The following is an 18,691-nucleotide window of genomic DNA, read 5'->3' as shown; positions in this document are numbered from 1 at the left end:
ATCTACTCTAAACTGTAAATATTACCTATAAAATGAACCTAATTTTCACTATTTGGACATTCTAAATGAAATACAGATTCAGTCTAATCTAACCCTAAAAAGATGTTCTATCTACATAGTACTAACTTAATATTAAAAAAAAACTAAAGTTAAGGCATATCTAAAAAAATGCTAACAACAACAAATCCTTATGAACAGTGTGAAAGATTTATTCTTGTTTTGGTTTCTTAAGGTCTGTTCCAATTTGCTGTTTAAGTTCCTCAAGCATGGTAGGTTTTGATTGAATATCTTCAAGTTTTGTCAGAGTGGTGACAGTTTCTTTTGGCAGAAAGCACTTTTCCCCCACATACAACTTCTCTTGAACAAAGGGAGAAACAACCAAAGCATGTAGAATTTGAGAAGGAGGTGTTGCTTCATCTTCATTCTACAATCAGAAAAACATAAGATATGAAACATAAGAAATAAAAAGATGAAAAAGTCAAAAGTATTGATTTGAACACTGTAGAAACTAATTTTATAAACAAACACAACTTATTAGAGCAGTTACATGACAAACTGATCATGTTCATTTCTTGCTCTTGAAGAATCTCTTTATGTAACTGATTCCTTAAATTTCTCACTTTTCTAATAAAATCAAATAAGTCTCTTTATGTAACTGACAATTTTTTTATACATAAAATAAAAGGTATCACTATCACACACCTAGACATAACTAACCACATGTTCCAACAAAAAAAAACAATGATGTTTGATAAAAACAAAAATGGAGGAACAGTGGAACATGCAGTGAACTAAACAGTGAAGTTACCTCGAGTGTGTTCATGAGTTCAAGCATTCCAACTTGGGCTTGAAGGAACTTAACATACTTTGCAACTGCATTCAGCATATCAGCTGTGTTCATTTTTGTTCCACCAGGAACCAACTTACCAAGCTCTTGAGTCTTGTTCGTAATCTTTCTTCTTCTTTCTCTTGCAGCAACACTCTGTGGATATATGGTTCTTTCCTTACCATTCTCCTCATCCATGCAAAATAATTGCTGCTGTTGTGTCTCTTCAGATTGAAAAGAGTAACAATTACCAAACTCATCTATTGTTGGTGGTGTAAGGTCCTGTGAATGTAGTAGTACTTGTTGTTCCTCGAAGCAGAGCTTTTGGCGTTTTGAGCAGGGGAAATGATTGTAATCTTCATGAGGGAGTGAAATGAAAGGATCAAAAGGAGAGTGAATTTCCGAAGGATAGAGAAAAGCAGCATTTGGATCAATGTAGTTTTCCAAAAGGGTATTTGAAAGGAAGAAGCTTTCATCAGAGTAGGGAAACAAGTGCTGGATATTTGGTGCCACTTCTTCCTCTGACATGGCTTCGTTAAAAGTGCTTGTTTCTGAATCAGGAATCATAACGTATCAACCTTCTGCAACATGGAACAAAGTTCACTCCTATGTTGGTGGAGATATTTCAGGAGAAGTTGAAAGCAGTTACCAACAATGGATTATTATAACTTCTTTTATTATTTTTTTATCCATGGGTATTTATAATTAATAATAATTTATTAATTTAAATTAATATTAATAAATATGCATATTAAGGATATTTTCACTCTCTATGGATGTTTCAAAAGTATTTTTTAATGTTAAAACATGATAAAAAAACACACAAAAACTTTGTTTCATTGCTTTCACTTTATGTGAATGGAATATAATGTCTACTAAAGATATTTTTCATTCAAAAATAATGTCAAAACTATTGACTAAATTAGAATTTTTTTATATAAATTAATTTGAACGTGTGTATGATATATAAATAAACTATCTATAGAGGAAAATTTTTATTTTATTTTTATATTACATATAAAAAATGTGGAAAATACTATATAAAACATGATTTTTTTTTTTAATTAAGATTTCAATAGTCTTTGATAGTAAATAATTTTTTTTGAATTGAAATATAGTGTGCAGGGTTAAAACTCTCTTCCAGTTATTGTTACATTAAAAGTTTGCTTAAGGATTTAAATACGTATCTCTTGTTAAAAAAAACAACGTATGTCTTGAATTTGTTGGTAAACAATTAAATATTTAAAGTATGTTATTTTGTTAAATTTAACTGAATATAATTTTTTTTTATTTAAGTTTAATTTTTTTAATAATTATAATATACAACTATTTTCATTTTTATTCTTTTTGTGTTTATTTTATGTTCTTTTTACCAAATTAAAGAAAGAATAATGTGTTCATGTTTTATGTGTGCTTTCTCTCCCTTTCATTATATCTATCTCTTTCCAAATATAGAGTATATCTCATTTAATGTGGAAGTGAGTGTCTATTTATAATTAAAATCACAAATTTGGAACACCATGTTTGAGTAAAAGAAATTTGAGTTTTTTTTTTCTAACTTAATTTTAAAACACTTTTTTTTTCACAATTTTGAAAGTGACAGAAAAAAAGGTTTTTTAATTATTATTTTAATAAAAATTAAAAATTGCTTCTCCAAGTCTTGAAATCTGACGACATTTTATTTAGAAACCTTTTAATTAAAAATCTTGGATTGAAAAACAATAATAATTGAAATGATTTAAAATAATAAAAAAGATATGCCATTATAAAAATACAAAATCTATATAGAAAAAAAAGCAACCAAGAAATACATCAGGTGACGAAACACACACCTTCAAGATAAGCAGTAAAATATAAATAAAATATTATTTAATTATTAGTGAAATACTTCCTTAAATAATCCACAACTATGTCTTATAAATTCCCCTGTCAAATTAACTATCTTAAACTGTTTAAAATATAAAATATATTTATAATATATATGTATATCAAATTAAGTAGAGATTGTTTTTGAAATTTGATTATAATATTTGTAGTAATAAAATTATTTTTAATAATTTGCAGGTTGGGAAAACCACATAATAAATTATAGCAATTGATCTGGTCAAAGAGTTTGTTAGTGGCGGTTTTTTTCTTCAACCAAGAATACTGTTAAAAACAGAAAGCAATCAGAAAGTTTTTTTTAAAAATAAATTTTAAATTGTTTAATTTGAAAATAATTGATAAATTGTAAAATGCGTAAGCTTCTATAAATTACACTTTTTAAAGAATATTTTTAACTTTTAAATAAATTGTATAATTTCAAAAGAATTAAATGGAAATTTTTGTATTCACAATAATGCACTGTAAAGTATGAAAGTGCAGAAAAAAATAGGCTAAAGGAAGTGAAGAAGAAGAGAGTCTAGTTATTGGGCCCAAAAGATAATCAATTTTAAATAATTAATCAATTTTCTAATGTCAATATACAATTTTTTATTTTAAATATATTTTTCTGCTGACATAGTGATCATTTTTCGTAGACATGTCTACATTATATATTACGATTATATCATTAATTAATCTTGTTTCAAATATTTTCTATGTTTAAACAAATAATATTATTTTTACATGTAATAAATATAATTACTAACTGAATCAGAGCACTGTTGCTACATATGTCAAAAAATTTATTGTTTATCGTATTCATTTTTGTAATAAAAAAATCTAATTATTTAAAATCAATTATAGGTATAGGTTAATTATGCATTAATGTTAGCAATCTTTTTAGTTTTTTTTTTCTTCATTATCATCGCACTATGTTTTTATACGACTCACCTGATGTATTATAATAGACAATCTATAAGAAAAAAATTCTTTTATTCAGTATATTTTTTTAATACATCCTATTTTTCTTTTTTTATTGATATTTTTACATGAAATAATTGATATTATTTATAATTACTAACTTAATCAGAGTACTGTTGCTACATATATCAATATTTTTTATTGTTTATCATATTCAATTTTGTAATAAAAAAAATCTATTTATTTAAAATCAGTTATAGGTATAGGTTAATTATGTATTAATGTGAGCAATTTTGTTAGTTTTTTTTTCTTCATTATCTTCTCACTATGTTTTTATACAACTCTCATGATGTATTCTAATAGATAATCTATAAGAAATTTAGTATATTTTTCAAATACATCCTTTTTTTTTATAATGAATAAATTAAATAAAAAATTATTTAAGAAATATTCCAATTCTTAAAAAAAAATACTAAGAGAAAACAAGTTTATAGAAGATTGTGTAGATACTTAAGAATTTGATGGTAACAAGAATTCAATATAACAAACAATTGATTCTTACAAGGAAAATGAATTTAATCTTACTCTAAACTGTAAATATTACCTATAAAATGAATCTAATTTTGAGTATTTGGACATTCCAAATGAAATACAGATTCAGTCTAACCTAACCCTAAAAAGAGGTGCTATCTACAGAGTACTAAATATATATTAAAAAAAAAAGTGAAGTTAAGAGTTAAGGCATAGCTAAAATAATGCTAACAACAACAAATCCCTATGCACAGACACCACTGTGAAAGATTTATTCTTGTTTTGGTTTATTAAGGTCTATTCCAATGTGCTGTTGAAGTTCCTCAAGCATGGTAGGTATTGATTGAATATCTTCAAGATTTGTCAAAGTGGTGACAGTTTCTTTTGGCAAAAAGCACTTTTCTCCCACATACAACTTCTCTTGAACAAAGGGAGAAACAACCAAAGCATGTAGAATTTCAGAAGGAGGTGCAGCTTCATCTTCATCTTCTTGCTACAATCAGCAAAATGTAAGATATGAAACAAAAGACATAAAGATGAAAAATTCAAAGTATTGATTTGAACAAGATAAACTGTAGAAACTAATTTTATAAATAAACAACTTATTAGAGCAGTTACATGACAAATTGATCATGTTTATTTCTTGCTCTTAAAGTATCTCTTATGTAACTAATTCCTTAAATTTCTCACTTTTCTAATAAAATCAAATAAGTCTCTCCACAATACAAAATATATACGAAAAACAATTTCTTTTATAATAAAAGTGCATCACTATCACATACCTAGACATAACTAACACATGTCCCAACAAAAAACAATGATGTTTGATAAAAACAAAAATGGAGGAACATGAAAACATGGAGTGAACTAAACATTGATTTCAATCATTCAAGGGTGGAGTGAAGTTACCTCGAGTGAGTTCATGAGTTCAAGCATTCCAACTTGGGCTTGAAGGAACTTAACATACTTTGCAGCTGCATTAAGCATATCAGCTGTGTTCATTTTTGTTCCACCAGGAACCAACCTACCAAGCTCTTGAGTCTTATTCGTGATCTTTCTTCTTCTTTCTCTTGCGGCAACGCTTTGTGGAGATATGGTTCTTTCCTTACCATTCTCCTCACACTGAGCATCCATGCAAAATAATTGCTGCTTCTGTTGTGTCTCTTCAGATTGAAAAGAGTAACAATTACCAAACTCATCTATTGTTGGTGTTGTAAGCTCATGTTGTTCTTCCTCCCAGCAGAGCTTTTGGCGTTTTGAGGAGGGAAAATGGTTGTAATCTTCATGAGTTGGGAAGATGTGGTGATGAGGGAGTGAAATGAAAGGATCAAAAGGAGACTGAATCTCTGAAGGATAGATAAAAGCAGCATTTGGGTCAATGTAGTTTTCAAAAAGGGTATTTGAAAGGAAAAGGCTTTCATCAGAGTAGGGAAACAAGTGCTGGATATTTGGTGCCACTTCTTCTGGCATTGCTTCGTTAAAGGTGCTGGTTTCTGAATCGGAAAGTTGAAGAGTGTTCCAGTTGAAAAACTTGCTTAGTGCCATCATAACGTATCAACCTTCTGCAACATGGAAGAAAAACAGTTCACTTCAGTGGAAATTTCAGCAAACATAATAGAAGAAAAATGGTGCAGTAGTTAATGCATGGAAGCAGTTAAAGTTAGAGTTGAAGTGCGTGTAAAAAAAAAAACAATGCAAAAGACATAAGAATCTTTAGATTCTTGTAGCATCTACCTAGTATATTTGAGAGAGAATTTAGAGAAGAAAGAGGGAAGTACAATGATGTCTTGTTGAGTGTGTGAGAATGAAAACACTGTGAGACTTTTATGCAGAAAATATGAAAACTGATTCTCTCCTCACTCCTATGTTGGTGGAGATATTTTAGGAGAAGTTGAAAGCAGTTATTATAATTTCTTTTATTATTTTTTTATCCATTCGTGGAATTTATAATTAATATACAATATTATAATTAATAATAATTTATTAATTTAAATTAATATTAATAAATATGCGTGTCTATATTTTTTACACAGTATTAAAAAACAATTATCAAACATTGCATATAAAAGTAATTACTACATTATGATTTCGTTATTATATTAAGAAATAGTACCATAAAGAATATCGCAAGTGTAATAAAAAAGAGAAGGTTGGGATATCTGAACTTCTTATATAATAAAAATACTATACGAAAATAATTAGACATTCAACTATATTTTATTTTATTTCAATTATTATAAAAACTAATAAATGAATTATATGTGATAATACATGTAATTTTTTATATTGAATATATTTAAATTTCACTTTTATAAATCTCATTTTTCACTTTATTAATGTTATATTACATATATTTAACAAAAAAAAATTATTGTCAATAAGAAATTGTAAAAGCTGGCATGGTAAAACTAACAATGACTAAGTCATTTTTTTAAAATTATTACAAAACTATATACTGTATAAGCTTTTATTCATATTTTTATTACTTAAATTATATTTTAATTATCCTAGCTAGTTGTCTTTGACTCCAAGTAACAACACATCCCTAACTAACCTTATTTAAAATTCTAGAAGAAAATAACAAAAATAATTGCAAAACATAATTATATTCCTTCTTACTTCAAACCCTTTTTTGTCTTGGCCTCATCCACCTCTAAAAAGTAAAACAACACAATATAGGTAAAATGCAGATTAAAAAAATGTATATCTAGGGAAACAAAAAGTAAGAGAGAAAAATTAATATTGAGATAAAATGTGTTAGGTTTAGTTTTTGTTAAATTTAATTTTGGTTTTAATACTTTAAGAAATATGGTTTAATTTTCATATACTTTTTTTTATAAAACATAGAGATTAAGAAATTCAAAATAGAAAATATGTTTTTTTGTTAAACTCAAAACATCCTCTACCCAGATAATTTTCTGCAACTATATATATAGTTTCCTTAAAACAAATTGGTTTAATTCAAATTAGTTTTTTGAAAATCATAAAGCTATGATAATTAAATTTATTCAAAATAAAATTATGAACAAGACTTATTAAATAAGAAACCATACTTTTAAATTTTATATAAATTAAAAAAATGTTTTGTTATTATTTTTATAACTTTAAAATATAAGTTTTTTCATAATACTTAAAATAGTTTATTACTTATTTCCACGAATCAACAATACTAACAAGGTAGTATCTAAACTCAAAGCTTCTGTTGGTCATTGAATTAATATATAAAATTTTTTAAAAAAAAAATAAGAATTATTATAATAGTTTAAATGCAAACTAAATACTTTAGGATAAATTTAGCATAAATTTGGTAAAGATGAAGTGAAATTATCTCATCTAAGACATTGTAGAGATTGATAGTACTGAAAAATAATAGACATTACATGATAAAAAAAAATATATTATTTCATAATTTAAATATATGTTGGTATTAGAGCTTTCAAGTATGTACTTGGTTTTCTATGTAATGAATAAAACCACAACAATATTGTCTCCAACACAAATAACCATTAGTTACCACATAAAATAAGGAATTTAATTAGTGATATTAAATTAATTATGTAAGAGATAGAGTGAGTGAAATCTACTTACACATTAATAAAATGGGTCATGTAAATATGTTTTTGAAATTCATGAATCTATTGTTGAATTTAAGTCTTACATTCTAATTTTTTTATTCTTAGACTTTTGTATACATAGACTAAAAAAACCATAAATATTAGTATTCACCATGTTCACAAATAATTGATTTAGATACACGCATTTCTAATACAAATATTAGTTAAAATGGTTGATTTTAGAAAATGTAAGTTGAATAAATAATACAAACTTGAAGTGTACACATGATCCAAAGCTAATGATTGTAATGTTCAATATTAGATTACAATGTTATATTACCTTACATAATTTCAAAACATCTTGCAGGTTTTATACAATGATATATTACCATTATTGATGCCAAAGCTTATTACATTCCAATGAATTTTACAAGATGTTTGAAACAAATAGTGTGAAATCTTAACCAACTTCTAAATTGGTTTAACATTTTGATAGAGATAGGACTAGAATTCAAAGTTAAAATCATATGTAATTAGGGTCTCTGGTGTTATCCCATAATCTTGTAAAACATAATAAAAAAATATGAATAATATAAATAACACAAATAGAAACAAAGTTAGTGTATAATTCTAAATAAGAAAAATATATGTGCTTATTTTTTGAAATTGCCATGATTAAGTATTTAGGGTATATAATTAATGCTACAAATACTTGTCCTACTAACTACATCTCTATTGTGAACATTGGAATTGAAGCACATATCTATAATTTTTTCAACTACCACTCTACTCAAATCATCATATACAAGACCACAATTTGCAAGATAAACTAAAATTATGATGTGATCATTGAGGATTTAATATATTTCCATACTCTACATAACTTACTAAATTATAACAATTATAAATAAGTTTATTCACTTATTTTTATCAGTAAACAAACTTTTTATTTTAAAAACTTACTACAAATTAGAAATCACAATACAAAGTTTAATAAATGTATACATTTTTTAACTGTCCGTCATCATGTTAAGTAATTAGTAAGATTAAAAGCAAATAAACTTATTATGTACACAATTTATAATTGAATGACGCAACATGAACGTTGTATAAATTTTAAATTTAAAACAAACTTATTTACAAATAAATGACAGTGTTAAATGTAGAAAATTAAAAGAAAATGTTTACACTAAGATCTAGTTAAAATTTTATTTAAAAAATTGGAATCTAATTCTTTTTTAATTTATTGAACTCATCGTGGTTAATTTATTATTGGCGTCAAGAATCTACACATGCGATTCAATTCAACGTCTCATACTAACTCCAGCGTGGTGGTGGGTTCTAACCTGTAACTGTAGACGAGCGATCTCGCCGAATTGGAAGAGAATGATTGCAGAGAGATTCGAGGACGAAGAAAAATGGCTCGCGGAGGGTATCGCAGGGATTCAGCACAACGCATTCTTCATGCATCGCGCGCTGGTATTCTCCCATTTCTTCGTAACCTAATTCATTTCTCAATTCCTCACGGTTCGCTCTCGCAGGACGAAGACAATCTCAGAGACGCTCTCAAATACTCTGCGCAGATGCTATCGGAGCTTCGAACTTCCAGGCTCTCACCGCACAAATACTACGAACTGTGTAAGTAAAATCTTCTTCGCTTATTATTCGCATCGCATGTAGTGATGAATCGAACTTCTCGGTTTTCAATTCAATTGTTCGATTCGATTCGGTATTTCTAGATATGCGAGCCTTCGATGAGCTTCGGAGGCTGGAGATTTTCTTCAAAGACGAAAGAAGGCACGGCGTTCCGATTGCTGATCTCTACGAGCTCGTTCAGCACGCTGGAAATATATTGCCTAGACTGTAAGTGTTTTTTGCACTTTTTTCCCTATTGTTGCGTATCGAGTAGTACCAATGCTCGTGCTCATGATTTGAATTTGAATGATTGTGCGGTCTCTATGTCTGCGTTGGTAATTTACTGCCAGGTATCTGCTTTGCACGGTAGGATCTGTTTACCTTAGATGCAAGGATGCTCCAGTAAGGGATGTTCTTAAAGATCTAGTGGAAATGTGTCGCGGTGTTCAGCATCCAATTCGCGGTCTGTTTTTGAGGAGCTACCTTTCTCAAGTCAGTAAAGATAAGTTGCCTGATATCGGCTATGAACACGAAGAGGGGTAAGGCTATTATTTGGTTGGTGATGGATTGGCAGTTTTTGAGTATGGCATGCTTGTCTATCATTTTATTCAGAGTAATGCTATATCCTATAATTATACCCTACTAAACCACAGAAAAAAATTAAATGAAAAAAGTAAATGTATGTAGTTTCTTGATTATATAAAAATATTCAGTACTTTCTTCATATAGTAAATTGAAGGGTCGGTAGGAGGATATTGTAGGAGGATTTATATATATTTTTTCTATCATTTAATAGTGGGGTAGTTATTAGAAAGTCACTGAAAAGATAACTTTTTATCTTATTCAAATTTTCTTCCCGTGTATTTGGTTTCAGTTTCCAATATGGAATATTGTATTTTGGTATTATTGTTGGGGCTGAGTGAACAAGAATTAAAAATTGGAGATTGAAAGCTGCCTCTGTTGTCCTACAGGGATTCTAATGATGTGATGGTTGCAGTTGAATTCGTTCTACAGAATTTCACAGAAATGAATAAGCTTTGGGTTCGGTTACAGTTGCAGCATCAGGTTCATTGAACTTCCTTAACTCTTTTCTAATCTCATCTTATGAGATGCATAGCACCACAGTACTTGCATGCCATAGCCATTGAGGTAAAAATAAATCATGAGAACATGATTTCTGGCCATGCAGGTGTTATGGTGCTTGTGAATCATGCTTAATCTTTGGCGATCCTGAGCTGAGGTCTTCAATTGGGATTTCTGGTCTGCAGGGACCCGTTCGGATAAGAGAGAAGAAGGAAAAAGAAAGGAACGAGCTCCGTGATCTTGTAATATAAACTATTTCCTGATGAAGCAGTGTGTTATACCTTTGGATAGAAAGATAACTTATGTGATTTTCTTTCTTTCCTCAAATTATTAGGTAGGGAAGAATCTGCACGTTCTGAGTCAGATAGAGGGTGTGAACCTTGAGATGTACAAAGACATCGTCCTTCCAAGTGTCTTAGAGCAGGTCTAATAAAGTACACTTTCTCCCCAAAATATAATTTTTCTCTTATTGTAACCCTTGATGTTATAATGTCTCTCAGCTGTCTAAATTGGCTTGAGCAGGTTGTCAACTGTAACGATGAGCTTGCCCAATTTTATCTTATGGAGTGTATAATCCAGGTTTTTCCAGATGAGTACCATTTGCAGACACTTGAGACGCTGTTAGGCGCTTGCCCCCAATTGCAGGTGGGTAGCATGATTAGATTGGAAACAGATAAACTTTTTGTGTGCTTGAGATTAATTATTTGATCAGTCAACCTTGTAGAGGCTTCCTATACTTGTGAATTTTTTTAACCCTTTGTTAGTATTATATTGAATCCCTTCTTGAGATTTGTTTTTTACATGTTTTAATGAGATATACATTATAATCCCCCCTGCTAAGGTTAAATAGTATTTGAAACTCCATGACTTTTGAATAGTTTGTCACATATTTGATTGGTCATGAGTTTAGGCAAAATTTGGTGGCGACTGCTGACCTATTCAATTACATTTTGATAACACCATGAATTTAGTGCATAAAAAAATTGCACATGTTATGGTTGATGACATGAACAATTGGACATACTTACAGTGCCTTAAAGAGATTTTAGTAGTCAATGTAATTTTTAAGACTAATTCAGAGAAATACTTTGCTTGAATACTGTACGAGTGAATTTTAATATCTCTAAGCATTTTGGTTGAGCATAAAACAAGGATTTTGAAATTCTGCCTATTGAAGTGGAATTTCAGAAATTCTTCAAGAACTGACTGAACTGTGTCGTCTTTCTTTCATAATCCTTTGAGTGTCATCATGGTCTCTTCAGAACTTTGAGTGTCCAAGTCGGCAGCATTTGTTCAAACAGCTCCAGAACTAAAGTTGAAATTGATACATATTTTCCTACTTTTCCTTTTTAAGACTAAATTATTTGTTTGTTACTTATTTTTCCTAGATTATTTTTTTATCGTGTATTCTCAGTTTGTATTTTAGATCTTCAATCCTGTTGTTACCTGACTCTGTACAAGCTGCAATTGTCTCTTTCTCCATTTCTCTATCTACCTTAAATGCGTATCAATTCGTTTTTTACTAATCTCAACTCATCATGAAAGGTTTTTGCTTCACACTATCAATTAATTTAGTCAGCAAATCATCATACATTAGCTATGAACACCAATCAATCATTTGACAATATTCCTAGTCCTTACACGGAAGCTTCTCATAGATCAATTCTGTTCTATTTATCTGATTTTCTTAAAGCTGATACACATTTTTATCTACTGACTGACTTGACTGTATTTGCAGCCCTCAGTAGACATCAAAACAGTGTTATCTCAGTTGATGGACAGGTTGTCAAATTATGCTGCCTCTAGTACTGAAGTAAGTCTTATGCACCTTTTTAAAAAATTAAGCTTCCATGTGTTATTGATATCATTTATGCCTCAGGTATTGCCTGAATTTCTGCAAGTTGAAGCATTTGCCAAATTAAGCACAGCAATTAGCAGGGTAAGCCCGATTTCCTTCAGTTTGTTAATTTTATTGTGCTTATTTTGGGGGAACCACAGAAAAAGATGTGCTGATAAAGTTATGGACAATGAAGGAACTAAATGTGATGGTGTTTTCCAAATGCTGTTTTCCGTAATCATAAATATTTACCTTTGATAATTTAGTACATGTAATGGTGCCTCTGCCCATTCCTTTAGTATGGATTTCTGTACAGGCCTTTCTTTTCCTTGTTTTAAGACTGAGTGTGAAATCTTATGCTTAGAAGTTGTACAAAAAGTAGTTTGAATTAAAGGTATCTTCATGGTTGTGTTAACCTGCTAGTTGTAACTTTCAAAGCTGAGGCTATATACCAAGGCCATACTGGTTCATTTTTGTTAATATATATAAACCCATAAAAAAATTCCTTTGTGGATCCAATCGGCATTACTTGATATTTGATATTCTGTGTTATAGGAAGTGCTTTTCAACTCTGTATGAGAAAAATTAAATATGGATTATAGTAATTTGGTTTGTTCGTGCCTACTAAATACTAGATATACCTTTTATTTTACGGACTATGGAGCTGCAATCCAAACCATATACCTGCTTTTGACTGTAGGTGATAGAAGCACAAGTTGACATGCCTATTGTGGGAGCAATTGCTTTGCATGTTTCTCTTCTTACATTTACTCTCCGTGTTCATCCAGATCGATTTGATTATGTGGACCAAGTACTGGTATGTTTTTCAAACATCAGAGCCTTTTTCTGATCTACCGTTTTTTGAGATGTGATATTTGCATCTTATCTCTAAGCTGCATTTTTTCTGGAATTTGTTCAGGGATCGTGTGTCAAGAAGCTTTCTGGAAAACCAAAGCTTGATGACAGTAGAGCAACAAAGCAAGTTGTTGCACTTTTAAGTGCTCCACTTGATAAATACAATGATATTGTTACTGCACTGACACTTTCTAATTATCCCCGTGTAATGGATCATCTTGATCATGAAACGAATAAAGTCATGGCCATGGTTATTATCCAAAGTATTATGAAGAATAACACTTGCATTTCTACTGCTGATAAGGTATTTTACTTTGCCTTTGACTCAACATAATAAAATTATTTCTATGTAACAGTGTTCATTATGCCTTTGCAGGTTGAAGTTTTATTTGAATTAATAAAAGGGCTTATAATGGATTTGGATGGAACAATTGTGGACGAGGTGTGTCTTAGAGTATTGTTATAATATCTTGGGATTTCGTGTACAAGGATAAAATTGTTCTGTATTACATGTTATATTAAATTATTTATTTAACATTTCTTTATATGTTTAACCAATAAGTATTCTATTATTATTCCCTACATAAATATAGTATTTGCCTAAGATCAGCCCTTTTTTTCTATCTTATCTGTAGGTTGATGAAGAGGATTTCAACGAGGAACAAAATTCTGTTGCTCGTCTCATACACATGCTTCATAACGATGAACCAGAGGAAATGTTTAAGGTAACAATGAGTGTATTCAGAGTCAAATTGAATTCCACTGGTATTTTTCTATTAAGTGCTTCGTATCTTATTGACCTTCAGATAATATGTACCGTAAAGAAGCATATTATGAGTGGAGGACCAAGGCGCTTACCTTTTACAGTTCCTTCTTTGATATTTACTGCACTCAGGGTATTCTTCCTTCACGATGTTATTCTTTCAATTTGTATCATCTACACCATCTTTAACATGGTTCTTGAATTGAATTATGTATGATGATAGTTTGAAAATTATATGAATGGAGTTGCCTGGTCTTGTGAGGTCCATATTCCATAATTAAAGCTACCAATGGTTGTACAAGGGTCCTATTAACCATGTACTCCACAGCTTTGAGACTAAGTATATATGTGAAATGACAAATACTTAATCTTTTCTTCCCACTCTTCACTTTTATTACCCCCTTTAGCTTGTGAAGTATTCTGTAACACTTGCAATATTTGTACTGTGGCATTAACTTCAACTTTAGATCTTGAGGTTTTATATATGTGATTTAATGGTTAAGCCTCATTATTTTTTTAGCCGTATGAGGGCTTTACTGGTGTCTAATATTATTACCCCCACTATCTTGTGGAGTATTCTGTATCACTTACAATATTTGTACTGTGGCATTAATTTCAACTTTAGGTCTTGATGTTTTATGTATGTGATCTAACGGTTAAACCTCACTTTTTTTAACCTTGTGGTGGCTTTAATTGTGTCTAATATTATTAGCTCCTTTAGCTTGTGAAGTATTTTGTAACACTTACAATATTTGTACTGTCGCATTAACTTCAACTTTAGATCTTGAGGTTTTATGTGTGATTTAATGGTTAAGCCTCATTATTTTTTAACCTCTTGGTGGCTTTAATGGTGTCTAATCTAATATTATTATTCGTAAGATTTTTAAAAATCCATTGAGTTTTCTACTTCGAATTAGATACTCAATAGCTGGGGGCAACAAGGTCTGAAAATATTACTTAAACCGTAATTGTGGGTTTTCTTTTTTGAGATTTGAGAATGATACATAAGAATGAATAACTCTTTTTTGCCTTTTTGAATCATATTTTGCTGCAGTTGATCAGGCAGTTGCATGGGCAGGATGGAGATATAGTCGGAGAAGAAGTTCCTACAACACCAAAAAAAATATTTCAGCTTTTAAATGAGGTGATTTAAAATTTACAATCTTAGTGGAGTGAACGACAATAATTATCTCTCTTTATAAGTACATGTGCACAAACTCAAGCATTTTTTATTAAACTGTCATGGAGTTATTTTATCTAACTACTGTATAGCATTAGCATAACTATCAAGTCATTTCTGATGTTTATATAACTTTCTATGCACCGTACATTGTTATCATGTGATAGACAAATAGTAGTTATTTTGTTACAGATAATTGAAGCTCTCTCTTCTGTGTCATTTCCTGAACTGGCGTTAAGACTGTATCTGCAATGTGCTGAGGTATGCTTTACCCTGCAAACTTGAATTATCTAATCTAATCACTTTCGCCTTTGAAGGTTTAACATTTTAGTCCAAGTGGGGAATTGATTTTTAAGGGCTATGCTCATGCCGGACTTTTGGCTACTATCACAACCACGAATTTTAATATTTTCCTTACATTATAATACCTATTTACCCTGAGTATGACATTTCCCATTTTGTGCAATTGTTTCAGTGTATTTTTTTTCTCACTTTTACTAATATTATTTTTATTATCATCAGGCTGCTAATAACTGTGACCTTGAGCCTGTTGCTTATGAATTTTTCACTCAGGCATTTGTATTATATGAAGAAGAAATTGCGGTAATTATTATAGAAGCAGTTCATTTAACATTTTCTTAGTATGACTAAGAAATGGCTTTTACTAATAATGAATGTTTATGCTGGTTTTAGGACTCTAAAGCCCAGGTTACTGCAATTCATTTAATTATTGGGTCTCTTCAGAGAATGAACGTCTTTGGTGTTGAGAACAGGGATACATTAACACACAAGGCAACAGGGGTATAGTACTGTTACTTGTTTCCATTTTTTCGCCCTTGTCCTTTTACTTTTTAAGAGTCTCTTTGGAGGAGGAACGATGACAGGGTGAAAGGAGACCGGGTGTGCAAGGAACATTCTCTCTTATTTGGAGGTTTAAAACTTTTTTGAAGGGAAAGGGAATGCCAGGGCAATCATTCAACTTCGGCTCCTAAGTTACGATAACAAGGCTTAGATTGAAATAGTATATGAGGATTAGATTAAAATGTTACAATTATAATAAACCATTCCCATACATTTCCCCTTCCCTAATTATTCGTACATTGGGGAATGCAACCTCTTAATGTCATCCTACTTTCCTTTCCATTTTATATCCGTCCCTGGCTTCGTCCTTCCCAAAACGTAACCATCTAAAGTTTAAAATTCAGTATTCGCCAACCGTTATGAGTTTTCTCAAGCCAATGACCATTAGACAGATGGATTGTGGCAAATGTTATTAATGTTTCTGTGTATTGATGCCAAACTTAATATGGTTTTCTATCTCTTTCCACAGTATTCAGCAAAGCTTTTGAAGAAACCTGATCAGTGCCGGGCAGTTTATGCATGTTCTCATCTCTTTTGGGTTGATGATCAAGATGGTATTAAAGATGGAGAAAGGTATGCTCAACTGGTTTGATTGGGATAATTTGATCGGTTTTATGTATCTCTGCCTCTGCTTACTTATGTTTTATGAAATAATTATCTCCTTTGAATCAAGCTTCATGAAGTATTATGCGTGCCTCTGCATATTAGATGTACATTTTTAGAATTACTTAAAAATTGACATGGAATTTTACTGTATCCTGAAAAGTCTTCAACTTGTCATCTTTTGTCTTCTCTGTTTCTCTTGGGGTGGGGGTGTTGACTGTTTGATTACAGGGTATTGCTTTGCCTTAAGCGTGCTTTGAGGATTGCAAATGCTGCTCAACAAATGGCCAGTGTAGCAAGGGGTAGCAGTGGTCCAGTAACACTATTTGTTGAAATACTGAACAAGTTGGTTCCTGTTCTATAAAAGTGCTTGTTATACTATCTTCATGACTTTCTTACTGATGGATGGATGATTGGTTTCCAGGTACATATATTATTTTGAGAAAGGAAACCCGCAGATCACTAGTGCTACTATCCAGGGGCTTATAGAATTGATCATGACTGAGATGCAGAGTGACTCTGCATCAGCTCTTCCAGCCTCAGATGCTTTTTTTACCAGCACATTGAGGTACATCCAATTCCAAAAAGAGAAGGGTGGTATACTTGGTGAAAAATATGACCCTATCAAGGTCTAAATCCCCGCCTAACGTATCCAAGAGGTTAAGCATGTAATTGTCAGTGTTCAAAATTTACAGAGGTTTATCAGTGTTCACTACTTGTGCATTATAAAATGTTTGCATTTAAAGTGAATGATTATAAATCTTCATATATCTTCCTACAAATTGTATGTACTTTATATTTCCAAGATATTAAATGCATTCACTTTCTCATTTAATATTTCTTAGAGGTTTAGTAGATATGTCATTACTTTTGTTAAGTACAATTGGCATGTGCATATTATTGTTCAATTAAAGCTGTATGAATTGAATGTTCATTACGTGCTTTAACATGTTTGCTGAGGCGTCAAGGTCATTTTAAAGCACGATTAGAATTTGCTGTTTAAAGTTTCACTAGAACCATATAAGTGGGTTCACTCATAAAAAAAACTTTTTGAAGTTTCCATTCCTGCGATAGCAGTCTATCATTCCTAAGACTGTTTCTTCTTGCACCTTCATATCTTCTTCTGCCACCACCATACACAATATGAAAATACAATTTTATCATTCCTATGTCATCCCCATAGAGTACTTTCCGGATTATGTAATCTGAAAAATCATTTGAAAAAAAACTTCCAGATTACATAATCCGAAAGCTAAATAAAACTTTCGGATTATGTAATCCGAAAATTAATCATAATCATGCATATGAAAAAATATGAAAAAAGGATTATGTAATCTGGAAGCTAGTTACAAATTTGAAAAATGACTTTCGATTTTCGGAATCTGGAATATTATTGAGAGGCATTTTTGGAAATTCGAAAATATATGGAGGTGAAGAAGAAGGTATGGAGGTGCAGGAAGAAAGAGGCCATTCCTATTTGTGCTTTCTGTCGTACGTTAAAGCCCGGTTAGGGTTGAATATTAAAGCCCATGACCGGATTCAAAAGCTCTCAACATACCCAATCAGCTATCAGGTGTTCTCCTAACTGGTCTCATGTTATTTTATTCTACGATTTAAGGCTATTTTTAAGTGGCCCAAATATTAATAGTGTTTGGAAGAGGAATATTTAGATGGAAATTTATTTTATAAAGAATTTAAAATGTTTAATGACAATATATTGTTTGCATAGGAAACTTTAAGAAAATGGAAATTTAAATTTATTATAGTATTTTTCAGTATTTCAAATTAAGAATTTGAAAATTTTCTTACTTCGTTTCTTTCACATTAATGTTTCTATTTTTCACATTAAGCAATCTGAAATTTGCTAATGTATGCACAAAGTAGTGGATGAAGTCAAAATAATGCCGAGTGTGATCACATTCATATCAGCAAGTAATATTTGTAGATTGTTGACATAAAACAACAAATACTTAAGTTAGTAATTGTACACAATAGCATGAAATGTGATAAGCTAAGATCGTCCATAAATGTTGTGTTAGTTTTTTCGTCTGCAACAATGAATATCGAATTTAAGACTTTATTCAAACACTTCACATAGAACGAACGGTGTTCATCCATCGATCACGTGATATTTATTTGGACTACTAAATGTTGGCTGAACTAAACAACAGTCTTTTTG

The 18,691-nt window shown here is 30.5% G+C and overlaps 3 protein-coding genes across 6 annotated transcripts; 1 reads left to right on the top strand and 2 right to left on the bottom strand.

The window, feature by feature from the left end:
- Positions 1 to 208: 208 nt before the first annotated feature.
- Positions 209 to 1,393, bottom strand: LOC137815336 (transcription factor bHLH53). Its single transcript, XM_068618481.1, has 2 exons — positions 809 to 1,393; positions 209 to 424 (listed from the first exon to the last, which is right to left on the bottom strand). The coding sequence occupies exons 1-2, from the start codon at positions 1,391 to 1,393 to the stop codon at positions 209 to 211; spliced, it is 801 nt and encodes a 266-aa protein (XP_068474582.1).
- Positions 1,394 to 4,412: 3,019 nt separating this feature from the next.
- Positions 4,413 to 5,686, bottom strand: LOC137815335 (transcription factor bHLH52). The gene is made up of 2 exons (XM_068618480.1): positions 5,051 to 5,686; positions 4,413 to 4,634 (listed from the first exon to the last, which is right to left on the bottom strand). The coding sequence occupies exons 1-2, from the start codon at positions 5,684 to 5,686 to the stop codon at positions 4,413 to 4,415; spliced, it is 858 nt and encodes a 285-aa protein (XP_068474581.1).
- A 3,280-nt stretch (positions 5,687 to 8,966) lies between these two features.
- Positions 8,967 to 17,347, top strand: LOC137816332 (vacuolar protein sorting-associated protein 35B). Of its 4 annotated transcripts, none has more exons than XM_068619426.2 (22): positions 8,967 to 9,174; positions 9,237 to 9,333; positions 9,435 to 9,558; positions 9,681 to 9,869; positions 10,302 to 10,395; positions 10,520 to 10,655; positions 10,748 to 10,837; positions 10,936 to 11,058; positions 12,152 to 12,226; positions 12,293 to 12,352; positions 12,951 to 13,067; positions 13,170 to 13,409; positions 13,482 to 13,547; positions 13,741 to 13,830; positions 13,912 to 14,001; positions 14,923 to 15,012; positions 15,241 to 15,309; positions 15,571 to 15,651; positions 15,742 to 15,849; positions 16,379 to 16,482; positions 16,744 to 16,857; positions 16,937 to 17,347. In XM_068619426.2, the coding sequence occupies exons 7-22, from the start codon at positions 10,799 to 10,801 to the stop codon at positions 17,145 to 17,147; spliced, it is 1,677 nt and encodes a 558-aa protein (XP_068475527.1). In that variant the 5' UTR covers positions 8,967 to 9,174; positions 9,237 to 9,333; positions 9,435 to 9,558; positions 9,681 to 9,869; positions 10,302 to 10,395; positions 10,520 to 10,655; positions 10,748 to 10,798; the 3' UTR covers positions 17,148 to 17,347. The 4 variants fall into 4 exon arrangements, with proteins under 4 accessions (XP_068475527.1, XP_068475526.1, XP_090150116.1 ...); XM_068619425.2 differs by having other exon boundaries at positions 8,968 to 9,174; positions 10,599 to 10,655; XM_090293990.1 differs by having other exon boundaries at positions 8,970 to 9,174; positions 10,748 to 10,847.
- The last annotated feature ends 1,344 nt before the right edge of the window (positions 17,348 to 18,691 follow it).

This window comes from Phaseolus vulgaris, chromosome 1 (genome assembly GCF_051622355.1).
Source record: "Phaseolus vulgaris cultivar YP4 chromosome 1, ASM5162235v1, whole genome shotgun sequence".
In the NCBI taxonomy this organism is placed as follows: Eukaryota; Viridiplantae; Streptophyta; class Magnoliopsida; order Fabales; family Fabaceae; genus Phaseolus; species Phaseolus vulgaris.
The sequence above is the reverse complement of the archived record's forward strand: the minus strand, read 5'-3'. Positions and strand labels throughout refer to the sequence as shown.